Source organism: Nematostella vectensis, chromosome 9 (genome assembly GCF_932526225.1).
Source record: "Nematostella vectensis chromosome 9, jaNemVect1.1, whole genome shotgun sequence".
NCBI lineage: Eukaryota > Metazoa > Cnidaria > Anthozoa > Actiniaria > Edwardsiidae > Nematostella > Nematostella vectensis.
This window is the reverse complement of record NC_064042.1, coordinates 14,665,451-14,685,942: the sequence shown is the minus strand read 5'-3', so window position 1 is coordinate 14,685,942 and position 20,492 is coordinate 14,665,451. Positions and strand designations below refer to the sequence as shown.

The 20,492-nt window shown below is 39.7% G+C and overlaps 2 protein-coding genes across 3 annotated transcripts; one reads left to right on the top strand and one right to left on the bottom strand.

Annotated features, from left to right (window-relative positions):
* Nucleotides 1–306: 306 nt before the first annotated feature.
* Nucleotides 307–9,094, bottom strand: LOC5507913 (dTDP-D-glucose 4,6-dehydratase). 2 transcript variants are annotated; one of them, XM_048732756.1, is made up of 15 exons: nucleotides 8,934–9,094; nucleotides 8,771–8,837; nucleotides 8,588–8,656; nucleotides 8,240–8,330; nucleotides 7,451–7,590; nucleotides 6,698–6,805; nucleotides 6,268–6,327; nucleotides 6,134–6,177; nucleotides 4,981–5,010; nucleotides 4,402–4,466; nucleotides 3,828–3,898; nucleotides 3,134–3,192; nucleotides 2,583–2,680; nucleotides 1,387–1,594; nucleotides 307–1,322 (listed from the first exon to the last, which is right to left on the bottom strand). In XM_048732756.1, exons 1-14 carry the CDS (start codon nucleotides 9,014–9,016, stop codon nucleotides 1,428–1,430), a joined length of 1,152 nt encoding a protein of 383 aa, XP_048588713.1. In that variant the 5' UTR covers nucleotides 9,017–9,094; the 3' UTR covers nucleotides 307–1,322; nucleotides 1,387–1,427. The 2 variants fall into 2 exon arrangements, with proteins under 2 accessions (XP_048588713.1, XP_048588712.1); XM_048732755.1 differs by having other exon boundaries at nucleotides 307–1,325; nucleotides 1,390–1,594; nucleotides 8,934–9,093.
* Nucleotides 9,095–9,109: 15 nt separating this feature from the next.
* Nucleotides 9,110–18,567, top strand: LOC5507905 (integral membrane protein GPR180). The gene is made up of 10 exons (XM_032376670.2): nucleotides 9,110–9,369; nucleotides 11,656–11,787; nucleotides 13,970–14,164; nucleotides 14,796–14,902; nucleotides 15,879–15,952; nucleotides 16,219–16,268; nucleotides 16,894–17,039; nucleotides 17,352–17,495; nucleotides 17,602–17,679; nucleotides 18,033–18,567. The coding sequence occupies exons 1-10, from the start codon at nucleotides 9,210–9,212 to the stop codon at nucleotides 18,234–18,236; spliced, it is 1,290 nt and encodes a 429-aa protein (XP_032232561.2). The 5' UTR covers nucleotides 9,110–9,209; the 3' UTR covers nucleotides 18,237–18,567.
* The last annotated feature ends 1,925 nt before the right edge of the window (nucleotides 18,568–20,492 follow it).

The window sequence follows — 20,492 nt, the reverse complement described above, 5'->3', positions numbered from 1 at the left end:
AAGGTAGCAGTCCTGGGCTGAGACAGGATCCTTTGCGGGCCCTTTCTAACTCTTTGGAATATTAATTTTACATATTTGTATATTATTTTGTATATTTTGTGTATAGCTAATAAAGTACTTTAATATCATTTGTTCTTCCTTTATACTCCGTCTGCGAAATAATTGGGCCGTCTGGGTAACTAAAGGCTCCTTTTTCGCGTCTTATTTCACCCCCGTTTTTAAAACCAGTCATTTGTTCCCTACAAGTATCAGAATTCCACAATGTTTTGCTATGAAGGAGGTAATCGAAATATCCCATTTGAAAAATATAATAATATCATAATTTATTTGCTGAAAGACTGTTCTCGTTACTTTATTTTACACAAACCAGACTTTGTAAAGAATCGACTCAAGATGTATCGATAAAAGCGTTCATATTTATCTAAAAACAGATGATTTTGGCGTGTAATTTCTTGTGCAAAGACAACACTACTGCCAGCCACTCTAAACGCGGGACAGAAACAAGACTTCCTTTAAAAGGTGCCAGAATTTTTACTGAATACCACTTCCTATAACATCTCGACAGGAGAAAAACTAATTTCTTTGGCTGAGCTCACAAATAGAAAAGACTGCCGTTTTTAGCTGTTTACTACGAAAAAGGAGATATTTTTAAGCAAAATAACGTGTCGCTATTTAAAAGTTATCGAAATTGAATCAGAAATTAGCCAACTGTTATCCTAGAGAGCATCAAAAATAGCAAAGACATTTCAAGTTGTTTAACAAGAAGCGTTGAGAACTGCTCAGAACTGTTGCTATCTACCTAAAGGGGCCCTGACTGTAGAGAAAATAGAAAACTCTATAGTTTCCGATCCGTGACGAAGAAATTGCCTTGCCTTTACTCCATTTGTGTAGTTCCAGAACATATCCATACCCCCCCATGGAGGGGATTGGAAATTCCTGGGGGTGGGGGGTCAAACGCGAGGCCGTCAGGCCCGAGGGGGGAGAGTTTTCTGTATAAAATCTGAACACCCCCGAAAGAACAAAGGGATTCTTTCTGCAATTGCAGTATCTCCAAGGAACGTTTGTTATCGATTTGGCTACAAAAAAGTTTGGCTATCAAATTTTGACAACTCCGGTTTCGAGAAGAACCTTTTGTTGGGCTTTTTCGTCTAGAACAAGGTTTATTTCGTTTCGCCGCCGTAACGATATTGGTACCATATCTGAATCATTATCAGATCCGGAATTTTAATGATGCTTAAAAGAGCATCTTTCATTTCAAATCTATTCCATGATAAAAATACATATCTAATTTATGCTTTCATTGTATGTTTGGATAACCCTAACTATTCTTAAATTACGGAATTTTCCTGAGAATAAACTAGCTTATAAACAACTCGGCACGGAACGCTAGTACAATCTTGAAACCGTGCAACCACGTGATTGGTTCGCTAGCACTCCATATTAGGGTTGTGTCTAGGTGTATGTAGTGGTTTAGCCAATAGGAGCTCGTCCTCGTCGTCGCAATACATTGTGTTACTACCTATGGGAAAGGGTCGCAAAGCCATGTCTGCCGCTGGCCAGTGTCTCAGCGAACTTGCGTCTGCATACCAGTCAACTGAAAAATATGGAAGGGAGGTAAATCGCATATGAAAATATTTTTACGAACAACGTATAACAGAGGATGTATAACTAGAAATTCTAAAGGCGAATTGTGTTAAGACTAGGTGGTCCGTGTAGGCGTTTTGGGAACATGGAAATGAATCAACACGGAGTGGAAGTTGTTTGTTAAACGCCTATCTGGAAAACACCCAAAAGCCCTGTTTTTCGTAGAGCTCTTTGCTCGGTCAAACCTTCCGCAGAAAATAATTCTCCTTGATCATACCACTAGGTGTACTAGCACTAAAAACAAACACAATTTTATTACTCCTGGAAGTTGTTGTGGTCCTCTTAAAAGTCACCGCTATCTGATGAATTTTTTCATCTAGTCGTCAAGTCCTGTTGTTATTTGATATGATTCATTGGCGCGAAGCCCCCTAAGGGATAGCAGAATCGGAAGAATCTTTGAACACCCCCTAAGAGATAGCAGTTGCTAAATTCTTTTATCCTAAGAGATAGGACTATAAACCCCGTCTACTTTTATGGAGTCCTCCCCGGGGTCAGTCGAGATTAAACAGAACGCAAGCGAAAGATACCAAAGCGGTTTCGTTGTCTTGCTCTTGCAGTGCGCACAAACAGCTCACCCATATAGGTTTAAATTGGCTCACGAACCCAACAGTGAAATGGCAAAAAGTAAAAAAAAATGGCTGGGCTCGTTAGCCAATAAAAGGGCGCCCACAAAACTAGCCCTAGATATCGAAGACAACAAGGCTTGCAAAGGCTTCAAGTTGCTAGAGCTCAATTTGCAGTATGAATCAAACTTTCCAATGTAAATCAAGATTTATTTGTGTTGTGACTTGGATTGCGTTAGAATCAATGAATAGAAAGTTTCTCTGATTTCCTGGGCAAAATAATGTTATTTTCAAGCAAATAACTTTTAAGCATTTTCATAAATGAAAGCTGTGACGCCATTTTGGTCAGCGGACAGCACGTTTAGTGGTACTCACTTGTCCTTTGAAGACCGTCTTCCCATGATACCTTGGGCTCCCAGCCAAGCGCCTTGACTTTAGATGAGTCCATGGGATAGCGCTTGTCGTTGAAAGGTCTGTAGACATACAACGGTACAGCGCATGAGCAAAGTTAAGTATTTCGCCAAATATAAAAAGGCCTTTTCTTGGTTTGACCGATCAGTCGATTCGACTTCCTTGAAAAGTTTTTCTTTAAAGTTTAAAACTTTGTTACTTTTATTTTAACAAAAACATCATCAACATCATCAAAAACAAACAAACAAACAATCAAACAAAATACTTTGTCGCATGTATTTTCAACTCTCTCCCAAAAGGGTATAAATACATACATACATAAAAACATACATACATTTGTTTTCAAACTTTTTGTACAGAATGTAAAAACGCAGATGGTGTGCCATAATAACAGACGCCATAACTTATGTTCAGCAAGTCTGCTGGAGAGGGTTTTAAACCCTTCTTGGTCATATAATTTGCCAAAAAAAAAATACGAGGAATTCTTTTTCTCTGATGAAAGCAAGCTACAGTACCTGTCTTTGACAAACTCGATGTGATCGGAAAATTGTTCAAGGCCCTGTTCTCCTTTAATCTAGAAATAAAGGAAAATATGCAACAATTAAAAACAATTTGAAAAGTTCAAAACACGTAAAGCTAAGCTATTATTTTAACTGGCTACGTAGCTACGTACACAATAGAAGCAGAAGCAAATAGCTTTCCAAAAAAAAAACGCAAAAAGTGAAGTAACCTAGGATGGGAAAGGAAGAAAAAGAAACCATTTCGTTCCTTCCTTTCCCACTTGCGTGTCGTTTGCACCGATTTTCAAACCGAGGTAAACATCTTTTTCCGGCTTATTAGCTCGTGAAAATAGAAACTATTATACAGTGCAACCTCGATATACAGTATAACGGTCAAGGCCCGGTTCCCGGAAAATTACAGCTTAATGTATGGGGAAAAACTGATATTCGGTATAACGATATTCTCTGTGTTTTTTATAACGTATAATTTACTGTTTGAATATTTCAAGGTTGTTTTTACGCGTGCTCTAGATGAATAATTTAGTATTGCTCTTACAAACAGCTTGCAGTAATGTAGATGAAGAGGGCTAGAAATTTCTGGACAATCCCCAAATCTCCCCTCCCCTCTCGGGGGATTTAATAAACACTCCCTTATTCGGGGTTGGAGAAAGAAACCGATGGTCCCGCATGTATTAGTGCTGTTGTTTACCTTGGAAACAAGTTGTTTGGCCAGCTCCATTATATCAATGGCGAAGTCACTTCCGATATTATAAGTCTCGCCTAAGAAAAGCATTTCACCGGTGTAGAATAATTGCAGCATTTAGTTTATAAAGTTTCTAACACATTTTGTAAAAGATAGAGTAAAAGAAGGCGCATTTATTTTTAGGGGCAGGGGTGTGCAGTAATATGGTCGGGTCTCATATGCAAAGAAAAAAGCATTTGATGATCCTTAGATTAGAATTGATCCCTTTCTGGCGGCCAAGGGGGGTCACACACCCTGCACACTCCCCTGGTAGGTGTCTCATGTTTGAGATTGTTGCCAGAGAATGTAAAGAACCACCCCCCCCCCCCTGGCAATGCCCAAAATGTTATAAACTCTATCATTTCCGTTCTCTTCTCTCCTTCCAACAAGTTCATAGTTAGCAGTAAAGTTGTAATTTAAAAAAATATCTGGAATAAAAATCGTGTCTGCCCCCCCTTCCACCAATCAACATAAAACACAAGGTGTAGTGCAACATGATCTTGCTACAAGTCATCAAGTCATGTATTTATGGTGGACTCACCATCTTGCCCAAAATGGAGAATACGAAGAAACGCCTCAGCAACGTCTGTAACGTACAAGAAGTTCCTAGAAAAACAGGGTAATAATATACTCATAAAGCATAAAACTTACTTTACCTGGCAACAGCATGACCACTCACAAACAAGCTGCGAAAAGGGAACTAGATACTCTTCCTGGATTCCTGTGTTCAATTAATGAAGAAAGTTGGAACATTATGCCAAACACTTGAACACAGTAGCATTGCTCATGTTTTGAGTAGGTTTTTCAAACAGTTTTTCCGATTAGTTAAAAAAAAATGTTTTTTATCCAAATTTGAATATTTTCTGGAGGCTCGATTTTTAGCTTGTTTCAGGGAAACACTGTGTTTCCCACTTGGCGGATAAGGCCTAATGACAGCAAGAAATAGAGCTTACAACTCTGTTCAATTTCCTTTTTCTAGTTTGCTGACACTGGTCTTGATCCACCGGTCTTTGTCTATGGATAAAAAAAAATAATACTGGCAGTCCCTTCAAATGTATAACCATCCCTATCCATTTCACCTAACAAGCTGTACCCTTAGTGTTCTCAAACTTCCAGATACCTTTCTTGTGATCCATCTCCATGGATGAAACTGTCAATGGAAAATAGCAAATTGTTTAGTTAATATATTCACAGTTGAGTCAGGGAGTTCAGGGGCGGATCCAGGATTTCAAAATGGGGGAGGGGGTGGATAATGACCGGATAGAAGGCTTATAACTGATCAAGTGGTTGGCAGGTCATTATATGTAGTGACCTGCCAGATCTTACATACTTCACGCTGAATTGGATTTGTCGCGTCAGCAACGTCAAGCAGGCGAAGGAAAATGGACAGTACCTCCCATCCCTCAGACATTTATTCTCTTCAAACAAAGTGACTTTTCATTTTTTTAACTCAAAAAGGGGGGAAGATATCCACCCAATGCACCCCCTATTTCCGCCCCTGGAGTTGTAAGAGAATGGAGATGAAACTTCGGGCAAAGCCAATCAGAACGCAAGATTCGTTTTCAATGTTGGTGTCGCTCTCATTAAAATACAAACACTGTGACTCATGAGCAACTCAAATATAACAACAAAGACCACAGGTAGCCCAAGCTCTTTATTTGTTCTTTATGATACTTATGGTAAACATAGGGCAAAAAAACAAAGTTAGTTAAAAATAAAAAACAACTTGTTGAAAAGACGTGTGTAGTGTAGTGTTGTGTTTATGTTTATTATGTTTATTAAAGTGCCCTTTTCAAGATTCACGATTTGAACTCTTTGTTCTAGTAAGAGTTTAAATTGGATATGGCCAATATCCTTGTTCAAAGAAGAGTATTGCACTTTAGATAAAAAAAATAAAAATCATAACGTAGTACCAGTAGATTATTTACTCCTCTAGTAAATAAAAAAAATGTAGCATTCTTTTGCTAAAACTGTATTATATCTTTTTACACAGGCACAGGCAAAACAGATACAAGAAAATGAAAACTTACACACCAAGGAACAACCTAAAACTCTTACTGGCTGTAGCTGCAGAAGACCTCCAGAACTCACAACCTCACAACTCCCTGGTTAAGTTGAGTTAAGGCAGTAATCACCACTTTTTGAGGGGACCCATTTTCTGCTCAATTACAAAATATGAATTTGCCTTTTTTTCCAAAAACAAAAAACAGACAAAAACCATTGCTATACAATGCAAGCCATTAGATTTAAATTTGATCATGTGTCACTCTTACCACTTTCTGTTTCTATTGAGGAGCGTGATAAACTTTGGGATGACCTACAGTAAAAAATATAACTTCATGAGCTAATTTTTTACACTGCAGTTGAAAAATCAACATCAATCAATCAATCAACATTTTTTACTTACCTTTTCTGGATACTGGTGGGGTCCATAAACATTATTACTTCTTGTGATGATTACTGGAAACTAAAAAAAAAGCAAGATACATTTAATAAAAAAAAGTGGTACAAAATGTCCCTACTGCTTGCTATTGATAATTGCCTTAAAGTGTCTTAGCATCAAGGCTCAGTTTGTGACCAGATGGTCGCACTTAGACATGAATTTTCAAAATGCAATAAAAAAAAATAATTTGGTGGAAAGCAAGTGACTAGATAAGAATCTATATAACACAATAAACAATAAAAGCATGACAGCACTTATTTATTTTTTTTTGTATTTTTACAAAGTGTAAGGAATGGAAATATTTCAATAACCATAAATTGAATCATTGCCTCATCCCCCCTAGCATTTCTTGGGGCCCAGTTCTTCCTGGTTAGGTGTATAGGGGTAACAATACCTTAAAGCTTTCCAGGTATGACATAACAATGCACTCTGCAGCTGCTTTTGATGCTGCATACGGGTTACTAGGTCTGAGAGGCGATGATTCACTGTGCATGTCACCCAGCTGAGACATGAGAAAAAGACATTAAACATACAAGGTGAAAAACAGCAGCGGAACCTTGATAGAGAAATATGAGAAAGGACAGAAAATTGAATTGCTATAACAAATTGCATTATTGGGAACATAACTTTTTATTTCTATAAGCATATTATATCCAAAAAAACAGCCTTGTTTACCTAAAACGTTTTCTTCTGGTGAATTTGTAAATTATCTTAATTTGTGTATCCCAGGGTTTTGCATTTGAGAGAGCTATTTCAAACAGGGAACAAGCTATGATGTTGAGGTGAATTGAGTGTGTATGTTGCTGTGAAATGGGTAAAATCTATCTTTAAATAGTGAGTGTTTTCAAACAAAATTGGTTTTATTGCTAATGCAGGAAACTGCAGCTACAGGATAAAATTCAAAATGGCATACGTAAAAGTCCTATTGAGATATGCAACAAGAAAAAATTCACCATAAAATTCAAACGATTTTCAGGATAGTCTGATTCAAAGCTACCAATATCTAAGCAACATGCACTGCCAAAAGTAAAGAAATTGGAGCGCAGTCTTTAGGTAAAAAAGCGTCACCAAAAAGTTGTCTGTGATGCAAGTTTAAGACTGTGATCCACATTTAGGTTGCACTGTAGTAGTGAGGTTAAAAACTTACAGAAGAGTTGCCACCATAAACTTCATCTGTGCTGACATGAATGAACTTCTTAATCTTTGCCTCATGTGCCACATTGATCAAAACATGGGTACCATACACATTTGTCTTGGTGAAGTCCAGTGAACTCCAGAAAGAATTATCTAAAGTATAAGATAAACATACACAGCTGTCAACTCAACCACTTTAGGCGGGTGTCACAAGATTTTGGACCTCATCACAAGCCTAACTTTTGTGAGAATGTTCATAAATTCTCTGTATTCACCCACATTGGCTCTCTTGAGTTTTTTCACATATTTACTGTAGTTCACCCAATTTCACAAGATTTCTGTCCAAGTTGGGTTAACAGCTATGAGAATAAAAGTTGAAACAACTAGGAACAAATGCTTCTTTAGTATGCTAAGGATTGCTAAGATTGGTGGACACCGAAAGCCAGGACACTTTTCTGGAGGGGAAGGGACTCTCCATGTGTTATTTAATGGGGTAGAATCTAACCCCTAAAAGAAACCATTTCAAACAATCATGCCTTAATAGCTGGAAATCAACAGATCTGACAATACATGGACATGGATTGCAGGTAGGCTTAGAAGAAACCATATTGAGGAAAACAAAAGCTTCAAATACAGTGAGTGGAAGTTGCAACAGATGCCTTTCACCACCAACACCCTAAAAGATTCTATTTTCAGGGAATTATTACTTTTTAATCTTTTTTTCTTCATTTTAGAGTGCGAGAGGTTTCGCTACTAGCAGGGCTTACCAGCAAGATGTTAAGATAAAGGCGACTGTACTCACCCACATGTGACTGTGCTGCAAAATGCAGTACAGTATCTATTTGTTCTGCTTGGAAAATGTACTTGAGGTGATTAGCTTCACAGATATCACCCTTTTAAGAACATTAAAGAAATTGCCATGATTATTATTAAGAAATTAACATATTACTTGTCCTTAATGCACCCCTCCCCAACCCAAACAAGTGCCAACCCAATACAACCAAATACACACAACACAAATACACGCTTATGACGTGGGGGGGAGGGGTGCGTTTTTTTAAGGACAAGTAATATGTTAATTTCTTATCCAAATGCTCCTGATCAAACATTCAGTAAACGATATAGATAATAAATTACCTCATTAAATTACCTCAATAAATTTATAGTTCGGACGGCCACTAATTCTCTTGAGGTTTTTCAAGCTTGCACAATAATCAAGCTAGAAACAAAATACGAAGTTATTTATGAGATTTAAATTTCCCGCCATAAAAACGATAAATGTAAACAACAAGGTAAATTTACGGGAAGAAGCAGTAAAAACAAACCTACTTACCTTGTCCAGATTTATAACATAATACTCAGGGTATCTCTCCACTAGTAAGATCACCACATGTGAACCACTGAAAGAACAAATCATCACATTACTTTTTTTTAGCTTGAAATTGGTTTTCGACCGCTTAAAAAATGAAAGCTAGCACCAGGATAATAAAACTCACATAAAACCTGCACCACCAGTTACTAGGATCCTCTTTTTGTACGAATGTTTCTCGCAAAGATAACATTCTTTCGCCGTTTCCATAAGATCGGCGATCTCCTGGTTAAGTCAATATCAACAACATTCGTCCGCCATATTGGATTCTATAGCACACGTGGCACCTACGCATGCGCGTTGAATACCAACATGGCCGCCAACAGTAGCCTGTTGCATCGATGTCAAGAATTTCTTATTTCTGCCGATAATTCTTGAACGGCAATAATTCAGGGACCTAAGCATGTTTAGACAAGGTCTATTCTTTCCAGTTCTACTGGTTTTTGTTTACGTCTTGGGTATTTTACTGGTTGAAGTCGATGGCAAGGTTGTTCGTGGTGTGTTCAGCTCCAAACAAGCGCGCATAGATGGCGGTCAGCTGATTACGATGTTTTCCTTTCATGGTGGGTTTTTCACTCATTATTTTGACCAAGCTTATGTGCGTTTTAAAAGAACTGTATGCGACTAGGAATACAGGGCCAATGGGACTTCACACCTCGATTTCTATAGAACAAGCCAGTATAAATGCAACTAAGTTTCTCAATTCTTTCATTAAAAAAAATATCTGCTTACCAGTTCATTATAGCCAGGATTTTTTAAATAAAGGTGCATTTATACATAATGCGGCATTAACAGATAGGGACAGACAGAGTCGGCGGCCCAGGATCATGCCCCAGACATAAATATTTTCTTTCTTATGACATAGAAACATTAACAATCTGCAAGAGACCATGATATAAGAGAACGAATCCCCATGGCCCATGATGTCGTCCTTGAAAGCTATTTTAAGATTGCGCGAGCTTGTCAATCATAGCAAGGCATTACTAAAAAGCGGAACCAGCGGAACCAGTATATTTCGCTTAGTGATAGGGTGGGATATCATACTAGGATCACCATTTATTTCCTTTTTAATCTGAACAACAACAAAAAAAAAACATTCCGTTGTGAAATGCTACGAAAACATCACTAAGCGCAGATGTGCTACGTTATTTCACGCATATTTGACATTCTGTCATATGCAATTTGTATCCATTTGTATCGGATTAGTAACAAAAAAACCCTTGTTTTAGAAGCACGTCTCGTTAGAGGTAACACATGCAAGGGTTTGTAGTTTCAGCTTTTATAGGTTTAGCGTTCCGATTTCCGTTGAAAGTTCCGAATAAAAAAGAAATCATATTTGACATTCATTCATATGCAATTTGTATCCCATTTCCGTTAAACACTACTAACTAGACGCGCTTCTAAACAAGGATTTTTTTGTTTCTTATTCGGGACTTTCAAAGGGAATCGGAACGCTAAACCTACGAAGGCTAACGTGACACGCTTCTAAAACAAGGGTTTTTTTTACTAATCCAATGGATTATCCAATCAAATGGATACAAATTGCATATGACAGAATGTCAAATATGTGTGAAATAATGTAGCACATCTGCGCTTAGTGATGTCGTCTTAGCATTTCCCAAGTTTTTTTTGTTCAGATTAGAAAGAAAATAAATGGTGATCCTAGTATGGACCTGGTTCTGCCGGTTCCGCTTTTTAGTAATGCCGATCATATCATCTATATATTGTTCGTCGCGACATATTTGGTTATGGGCACCTCCCGAACTATAGTACATTTTCACAACAAAACTTTTTTCCCTCTGCACTTTTTACTTCATTCGCTACCGGTTTTTATCCTCTTAGCTGCTCCTCGTAGCTCATGATCACATTGCTACTCGTAGGGTGGTGTTATTTTAATAATTGAACAGAAAGATGTCGAAGAGACAGCGAATTTGGAGTTCATTCAAGATGCAGACTCCTAAAAATTTCTTTATCTCTGCAATTCGGTGAGATAGAATCCTAGGCATTATCAGAATCTATGTTATGTATTTTAATACAAGAAGGCTCTTTGATCTTTAATATTTTTAGATAAATGAACTTCAATTTTTCAGGCATAAATGTTTAAAAATCATGTCACTCAAGAAACCCTTGTCACTGGAATAAAGATTTAAGTACTTCATTATAAAGACTTGAAATCTTTTATTTGTGAAATACATGTCTTAATAACCACAATATCGGTGTGAATATAATGGTATTAAGTTCTGGATGTATCTTTTTAATCAAAGTAGAATGGGAAGAGAATTGTGTATTGTAAACACAGATTTCTGATTGATTGTTGTTTTATATTGCGAATCAGCTTTGAAAATGTTTACTGGGGAAGTTGTTCCCCATGCCTAAAATCACACACTCTATGCATTTTAATGTCTTTAATGTCTGAGAAATGGTTGAATGAATCCAGCGTTCTCTCTGAAAAGTCATTTTCACAGCGTTTGCAAAAAAGGAAGGTATTTTCGGTTAAAAAGATTTCCATAACAGCCTTTTCAGGTTCACATCTCTCAAGATGTGATCGCGCGTAAGACTCATGTTGTTAGGAAACGTGAGCACTGACCAATCAGAGGCCTATCTAAAAATAACTGGTTGTTCTAAAAATAGGTTTCACGGACGTCATCACTCGAACATACCCTAATACGGGGGATTCGTTCTCTTACATCATGGTCTCGCAATCTGCCATTGTTACTCCTGGAGTAAAATGCTGAGTGCATAAACAGCTATTTACACGAATCTGCACTGTTTTATATTCTCCAGTGGCTCTGGTAGAGGTATTTTTCCCTTTAGCTATATGATTGAGGATTGGTTGTTTTATGTTTTAGGTGAAGGACTGATCAAATACAAACTTAACCAGACCTCAAATGGAAAACTGTACTTTTATATTGAGGAGAAATGGCCATCCGTCATGGCTGTTTCTCAGTGCAAAGACAAGATTGCAATGTCTCAGTATTCTCGTAAGTCTGCACACGTTTTCCTGATGAATGGCATTGACGGTAGAATTTAGGTGTGCTGAGGGACATAATAAATGGGGTTCTGAAATGTCAAAATCATTTGAAATACAAAACAGGAAGCAAACTTTTATTTCTGTGTATGGATGTAGATGGGGGGGGGGGGGGGTATTTGTGTGTGGATGTGTCTATGTGGATGTGTCTATGTGGATGTGTCTATGTGGATGTGTGTGGGTGTGTCTATGTGGATGTGTGTGGGTGTGTCTATGTGGATGTGTCTATGTGGATGTGTCTATGTGGATGTGTCTATGTGGATGTGTGTGGATGTGTCTATGTGGATGTGTCTGTGTGGATGTGTCTATGTGGATGTGTGTGGATGTGTCTATGTGGATGTGTCTATGTGGCTGTGTCTATGTGGATGTGTCTGTGGGTGTGTGTGGATGTGTCTATGTGGATGTGTGTGGATGTGTCTATGTGGATGTGTGTGGATGTGTCTATGTGGATGTGTGTGGATGTGTCTATGTGGATGTGTCTATGTGGATGTGTGTGGATGTGTCTATGTGGATGCATGGATGTGTCTATGTGGATGTGTCTATGTGGATGTGTCTATGTGGATGTGTCTATGTGGATGTGTCTATGTGGATGTGTGTGGATGTGTCTATGTGGATGTGTCTATGTGGATGCATGGATGTGTCTATGTGGATGTGTCTATGTGGATGTGTGTGGATGTGTCTATGTGGATGTGTCTATGTGGATGTGTGTGGATGTGTCTATGTGGATGTGTGTGGGTGTGTCTATGTGGATGTGTGTGGATGTGTGTATGTGGATGTGTGTGGATGTGTCTATGTGGATGTGTATGGATGTGTCTATGTGGATGTGTCTATGTGGATGTGTGTGGATGTGTGTGGGTGTGTCTATGTGGATGTGTGTGGGTGTGTGTGGATGTGTGTGGGTGTGTCTATGTGGATGTGTGTGGGTGTGTCTATGTGGATGTGCGTGGGTGTGTCTATGTGGATGTGCGTGGGTGTGTCTATGTGGATGTGTGTGGGTGTGTCTATGTGGATGTGTGTGGGTGTGTCTATGTGGATGTGTGTGGGTGTGTCTATGTGGATGTGTGTGGGTGTGTCTATGTGGATGTGTGTGGGTGTGTCTATGTGGATGTGTGTGGGTGTGTCTATGTGGATGTGTGTGGGTGTGTCTATGTGGATGTGTGTGGGTGTGTCTATGTGGATGTGTGTGGGTGTGTCTATGTGGATGTGTGTGGATGTGTCTATGTGGATGTGTGTGGGTGTGTCTATGTGGATGTGTGTGGATGTGTCTATGTGGATGTGTGTGGATGTGTCTATGTGGATGTGTGTGGGTGTGTCTATGTGGATGTGTGTGGATGTGTGTATGTGGATGTGTGTGGATGTGTCTATGTGGATGTGTATGGATGTGTCTATGTGGATGTGTCTATGTGGATGTGTGTGGATGTGTCTATGTGGATATGTGTGTGGATGTGTGTGGGTGTGTCTATGTGGATGTGTGTGGGTGTGTCTATGTGGATGTGCGTGGGTGTGTCTATGTGGATGTGCGTGGGTGTGTCTATGTGGATGTGTGTGGGTGTGTCTATGTGGATGTGTGTGGGTGTGTCTATGTGGATGTGTGTGGGTGTGTCTATGTGGATGTGTGTGGGTGTGTCTATGTGGATGTGTGTGGGTGTGTCTATGTGGATGTGTGTGGGTGTGTCTATGTGGATGTGTGTGGGTGTGTCTATGTGGATGTGTGTGGGTGTGTCTATGTGGATGTGTGTGGATGTGTCTATGTGGATGTGTGTGGGTGTGTCTATGTGGATGTGTGTGGGTGTGTCTATGTGGATGTGTGTGGGTGTGTTTGCAGGGTTTCTGTCCTCTATCTCTTTCCTGATAATACAGGAGGCGACAAATCTTCGTCTCTATTTTTCCTAGTAATGAGAACAACTAAGCAATCAAATTAAGAATAACAATTGTCTCTGTACGGTGAAAACATATAATGGACTAATTAGTGGTACATACATTCTACGATGGTTAATCATACTACTGAGATGCTTTCAGTTCAGGATCCTTGATAATGTCTTCATTTGAGTTATGACCTGTAGATAACTCAACTGGCCACTTCATTTACAGCATTATTTCATTTTTTTTACCATTTCTTGCCTACATTTCTACAGACTCTTTAACTGGCACGGAGGGCAAGTTGCAGTTTGACTCATGGTCCGACCAGTATCTCTGGTATCTGGTCTATGCCGACAACGTGTCATGCGATCCTAGTGCCCTTGTTTTTGCTGACATTGAGTTTACTCTTGAGCTGTATAACCCTGATTCCAAGGGGCAAGCAAGTAACCACTTCAGCTATGATGAGAGTGGTAGGTTTCTCTTGAAAAGACATAGTTTAGAGGGCAATGCTAGTTATATGGGTTTTCATAAAAGCTGGCAAAATTGTTAGTGCATGCTGAGTGTTGGAAATTAGATTTCAGTGGACTTGTCTTTGGTTGGAATTTATGTATCACGTTTAGAAAATATGCCAGAGCTGGAAAGGAAAACGTGAGCTTGCACAGTGAGTTATAACTGCTTTCAAAATGTACTTGTAGAGTAAACACCTCCTTCAAATAAGGTTGCACTCTAGAATCCATGTATTGTAACTTGCGATGGTTCATGGGTAGCATATAAATGGCTTAATTCATGTATGTGAAAGCCATGTGAATGTTCATAAGAACATGAACAATAATTCTACAGCTTTTGAAACCTGGATTTGTATTTTTTTTTAGCTTTTTTTTTTCGATACACTGATTCTCCAAGTGCGACCTTATTTGATTTAGGTGTATGTAAAAATCATAAAATGGCAAATTGGGCAAGATTCAACTAAAAAATTGATTAAGATTTTATTATACTATGAATGCTAATACATAGGAGTAAAAACAACCCATGTTATTTGTAGCCCTGCATGCTTCTTGCAGATAATGTATATGTATGTATAAGTCTATTGTGTGTTTTCAGGTCTGCTATCGTTTTATGAGATTCTTGGCTTCTTGTATTTTGCCTGTGCTATCATGTATGGACAAAGACTGTGGCAGACAATACAAAAGGGAGGCCCAATGCATCTGGTATGGTCTTTTTCTTATTACATATGAATTATGACCACATTGCATGAATTTTGAAAAAGGACTTAGTGATGCTAGGAATGTTTCTCAGTTACTTGCTTAAATTAGCCTACGGAAATAAATTCTTTGAGTCACTTGGTATTGTGCAGCGACATAAAATGCAGGCGTGATTGGCCTTCTTCAGGGTAATGAAATATGGCAGGGGTGGCTCGCATTATACCACCCAATATACTGTAAAACATATAGAATGATGAGGGATATGTGAGTTTAAATTTGTGGATTTTAGCTCCCATAAATTTTTTCTTGACTCTCAGTCTCTAGGGGGGGAGGGGTGGGGTGGGGTCACATTATCCCACTCTAAAACAAATGGTGGTAGGTAAATTTCTGGATTTACAGTAAGCTCCCATAAATCCCATTCTCTTAATTCTCAATCCGAAGAGGGGGAACCTTAACTACTCCCCTTCCCGAGGATCCACCACTGTACAGGGACCCAGAATTGAATGTCCCATTCAATAAATGTACAGTATATGAAAATCTCCTGAAGTGGAGAGAAGGGGGTGGGGTGGGGGGCATTCTATCATCTTTCCCTACTGTTGCTGCATGGTGCATTTTTGGTGTCACTGTGCTTTCAATATACATGCAGTGGAGAGGAGGGGGGGGGGGGGTTGGGGGGCATCCTATCATCTTTCCCTACTGTAACTGCATGGTGCATTTTTGGTGTCACTGTGCTTTCAATATACATGAAGTGGAGAGGAGGGGGGGGGGGGGGTGGGGGGCATCCTATCATCTTTCCCTACTGTAGCTGCATGGCGCATTTTTGGTGTCACTGTGCTTTCAATATACATGCAGTCTCAGATCATTCCCAAAACAGATTGGGCTGCTGGAATGATAAATTCAATAGTGCAGCTTGTAACTATGTATAATGGTGCCAGGAGTTCTACAGAATTATGTCACTTATGCATTGCCTTTCCATTCTCAGGTCATCAAAGTCTTGACCAAGGCTATGATGTACCATGGAGCTGCTGTTTTCTGTATTTTAATTCACTTTTTCAGGTAAACAAAATGCCTTTTCTTCTTCATTAGATCCTGAGACAAACTGGCTTTATCTGTCACAGTCTTTATTAGATGATGAAAAGTTATGACTTTATTTGTAGTTGAAACCCGCAAAGAGATTTGGGTTAGCACACACACAATGCTTGTAATGTTTCACCTTCTTCAGTCTGAAATTTGAAATACTAAAATTTGATGTGGTTCGAGTACTACAACAGTGTAAGGTATATCACATTCCCTTGGTATATATACGCTATCTTCCATTACAGATACTCAGGAGATGGCATTGGGTACACTTGGATATATGGTTTGTCCACTGGTAAGACAGAAACACTAAAAGATAAGGATAATAAAGATAATGATGCTGTTGAATGGAAGTAGTGTTATTTTGGGGCCCTTAGCCTACCTGTAGGCTTCGATAGTTTTTTTGGCATGAAAACCTTGAAAACAAGAAGTTCGCATACCATTGCCATCATCTTGGGTAATGCGCTGCGCAGGGGGAGGGGGAGGATAAGTGCGGGGCAGGGAGAGGGGGAAGATAGGTTTTCATGCTGGAAAATTTACTTTGTGTCAAAGTGTAAGTTATGCCTCTTCGCAAATTTAAAGAAAAAGCATTGATTATTTTTGGAAATATATTGGAAAGTTCATAAAGTACCGGTCTGTTCATATGTTAAATATCTTTAAATCAGTTAGCAAAAAATAAAACAGTAGTCCATCAAATACAGATGATTATTATCATCCGAAAACATGAATCAAATCGGACGAGATTTGAGACTTCTAGATGTCAATTTTATAACAAATAAAAAAAATGAAAGAATTACTAACCAGCCTTCTTAATGAGGAGGAGGAAGACATCCTTGGGGGGGGGGGGGGGGGGTTCGGAAACTATGGTCGCTAGGGCACTCTTATTTGGAATACTGGGTGATATGCATTCATGTTTTTAGTATTGCAGGGGTTTGCTGAGTATGAAATGCTCTCCATGATGGCGAGGCTATGTATCGGCTACACTTTGAGCTCATCATGTGTCACAGGTGACCCACAAGTTATCCGGCACATGAAAATTGGTGTAGCTGTCGTCAGCTCTATGAAGGTATTTAAAGAGCAAGAAGTCCTGCATAAGGTTAAAACAGAGCTCGAGTCATCCACCAGTGTTTATCCTTAGTCTGGTCCAAGAACTCAACTACTTGGGTGATTTTACCAATATAATTCGAAATATAAGAGAGTGGATTCGTTAACAATATCACGATATTTGCGAAATCTTTGCTATCTTAGTTATTTTGGGAAGACGATGCCAAAATTTGGGAGATAATATTTAATCTTTGGCGTGTGGGGCCCGAGGAATCACCCAGACTTGCCACACCTCATTATGCCACGCATAACTATCCCGATGCTCTGTTATCAGGTGTTGCTGGAGATTCTGGGTGTCACCTTGGCTGTCATCTTGCTGCAGTTGGTCATTGCCGTCTCTTTTAGCTTTTTTATTAGTAGAAAAATCAATGAAGAGCGGAGTTCCCTTAGAAAAGAGTTTTATAGCAAATTTATAAAGGTAAGGTTAACACATATTGTGTGTACAAGAAACTTAGCCCGTACCCTTGGGCGGTGGCCCATGTCTGGTCAAGAATCAACACTCAAGCTTACTCGTTTTTTTTCAGGGTTGTCTAGTCTGGATACTGGCTTTCCCTGTTCTTGTATTTATATCATCACTTTTAGCATTTCATAGGAGATTAAAGGTGGGTGCGTCAAAGATCACTCACTCAGCTCCGCCTCACCCAAGGGCGGCCCCAAAAGTGGGGGGACAAGGGCCCATAACCTGTTGTATATTATATAAAGCATCTGCTTGCACCTTTTTAAATACTGGAATATTCATATGCAAAAACAAAAACAAAAAACGTCAGCCGCTCAAAATGGGGGTTCTAATTACTCCCACCCCCTGACCCTCCCCGTCGGCTATAAAAGTTACAAAAGGAAATCCTTTTTAGCACATCGCCACCAGGTTGCACGAGTACCAGAAATGCTGACTGTTTTTACTATTAATGTAAAAATTGCAATTGCGGTGTTGACTTATAAAACGTGTTTCTCACAGGTTCTGACGTGGGGTCAAGAGACAGCTCGTTGCGCGGTTATACTCTGGTTGTACCGGCTTTTCCTGTCTCGGAGCCTGTACTGGGAAGTGTCCTCTCTCTCTGCTTCTACTCTTCCTCTTCGGCACGACAAAGGTTACGGAAATAAGAACTACAACTCGGAGAAAAGAACTATTGGTATCCATAAATCCGTGTTTATCGATTGACATACGATATTTTAAGGTTGTTAAGCATGACCAGTTAAGCATGTGCAAGGTGGGTGTGGTTTTCTGAATGCAGGCGAAAAGTTAGAACAATCTACCAGATCCATTTTCGCCGTTGACTGTTTTACTGGTTGCGGTGCAAATTTTGTCTTCGTCAATCTGGTTTGAAATGGTGCAATAGAAAGGGATATAATTTAGCGCCACTCTCTTCAGCTTGATAGGTAAATTGTTAGGAACCTTGTTGGAGGAAGTTTCCTGTGTTATGGAGAAAGATATTCTAAGAGGGTAAACATATATTGAAAATTATATTGAGAAATAAAAAAAGATATTTTAACAACTTTCAAGTCTTCATTCCCCTTGATAAATTCATCTCTTTGGTAAGAACCCTGTTGATGGAATAGACCCTGTTTAGAATTGGCGGCTGCGCGCATTCGGTGCTGAATCGAGGAGAAGTGGTGATGGGTAACAATGATTCGGCTGGCTTTCTTTCAGGCATTAGCTACAAGCAAAAAAAACAAGCTCCTCTTTATTAACAATCACCAGCAGGTGCACTATTTTGTGAGAATAGTTTATGAAAATGATAGATAAACTTTATTTAATTGTCGAAAATCGTCTAGTAGCTCGGGAAACAAAGTCCCAGACTATGAGGGCACAACCAAACAGAAATGAGAGAAAAAAGATTCATACATAAATGTTAAAATTAGGAGCTATATAAACTCTTACTTTAAAATGATGGTTGAAGGCTTTCATAGAAAGTGCTCAATACTCGAAAGTAGAGCGGTGTATAGTGTTGGTTTGAGAAAAATACAAACTACATAGGTTTCCCTACAGGTCTGTTTCGTGGTTGCCCACTCATCGGGATTTAATGAGAATATTCCTACCATTGTATATATACTATTAACATTGAAATTTACATAATAATAGACTGATAGTTTAGCTAAGGCGGTAAGAGGAACAATAGCGAGTTACATTAAATTTGCGGGGCGAAAGCTAACAGTGCGGAACGTGTGAAAAATTGATAGCGCGAAAATTTAACGGTGACGGGATTAACAGTTCTAATTGTTTCGTAGCAGGGCTTTGTTTCTGTGGCGGCACGAGGACACGAGTTCATTGCGTTTATTTAGAGTTGATATTTTGGGTTGGCAGATGATCGTCAGCTTTTCCTTGAGGCAGAGGTTGCAACGCTTAGTGGTACTGTTGTAGGCGGAGTGGGAAGAAAGAATGCGCCATGAAATAAAGTACTCAATCATGCTGTCCTTGAGAGCCCAGACGTGTTTGCTGAGTTCGGTGGAGTTTCTGTGTTTGGCGTGTCGGAATGATGCGGTGTGGTTTCTGTACCTGGTCTTGAAGCTGTTTTCAGTGAGCCCGACGTATGTTTCCGAGGTGTTGTTGTCTTTTCGAGTTACGGTAGCTTGGTAGATAACAGATGTCTGTAGGCAGTTTCCGTCTAGGGGGCAGGTGTCTTTCTGTCGGCAGTTGCATGTCTTGTTGTTGGTAGTGGTAGGGGCGGAGCTGGCAATCTCGGTAGCCGACGATGCGGTGATGATGCGCTTGTTGTGGTTGTCGATGATCTGTTTGGTGTTGTTCATGCAGCTGTAACTGATTTTGATGGTGTTTCTGTTGAAGATTTTACGGAGGTGGTTGTCTTTCGGGAAGTGCTTGTCTATCAGGGTGAGGAATCTGTGGCCGATGTTGGTGCTGGTGTTCTTGCTGAAGGGCGGGTTGTACCATAGGATGTTGTTGCGTTTGCGGGTTTTACGGTTGGTTACGGTGTTGGGTTCGTAGCGTAGCGTGTAGTTGTATCCGCTATCGTCGAGTGCTTTCTGGTAAGGTGGCGCGGTCTGGTCAAAGGAGGCTTGGTCTGAAGATAGGGCAGATAGGCGTCTGTTGATACCAGCAGGGATGTTCTTGGTGATGGAGGGCGGGTGGTTGCTCTCACGGTGGACATATTGTAGCGAGGAGTTCGGCCTTGTAAAAGGCTGGTGTGCATTACGTTTTAGGTCGAGGGTGACGTCTAGGAAATTGACAACTTGTTTGTTTGCCTCAATGGTGATTCGGAGTCCGTTGTTGTTGAAGATGCGGCATAGTTCCTTTTTTAGGTTTTCGGTGGCTCTGGGTGTTGCGTTGGTGATGGCTAGTCCGTCGTCGCGGTAGAGTCCTACGTTCATATTGAGGTCCTGAAGTTGGGAGAGAAGGAAGTTGCCTACAAGTTCACAGGTTTCTGCGCCATCGAAGCTCCCCATCGTAACATCAAATATC

What these genes read in the sequence shown, in the direction of transcription:
- LOC5507905 (XM_032376670.2), top strand. Translation starts at nt 9,210, where the DNA reads ATGTTTAGACAAGGTCTATTCTTTCCAGTTCTACTGGTTTTTGTTTAC. An exon ending in TACGATGTTTTCCTTTCATG is followed by an intron (nt 9,370 to 11,655) that starts GTGGGTTTTTCA and finishes TTTATGTTTTAG; the next exon opens with GTGAAGGACTGATCAAATAC. An exon ending in GATATATGGTTTGTCCACTG is followed by an intron (nt 16,269 to 16,893) that starts GTAAGACAGAAA and finishes TCATGTTTTTAG; the next exon opens with TATTGCAGGGGTTTGCTGAG.
- LOC5507913 (XM_048732756.1), bottom strand. Translation starts at nt 9,016, where the DNA reads ATGGAAACGGCGAAAGAATGTTATCTTTGCGAGAAACATTCGTACAAA. An exon ending in TGCAGCACAGTCACATGTGG is followed by an intron (nt 7,591 to 8,239) that starts GTGAGTACAGTC and finishes CTTATACTTTAG; the next exon opens with ATAATTCTTTCTGGAGTTCA. An exon ending in TCTCCATTTTGGGCAAGATG is followed by an intron (nt 3,899 to 4,401) that starts GTGAGTCCACCA and finishes TGCTTTTCTTAG; the next exon opens with GCGAGACTTATAATATCGGA.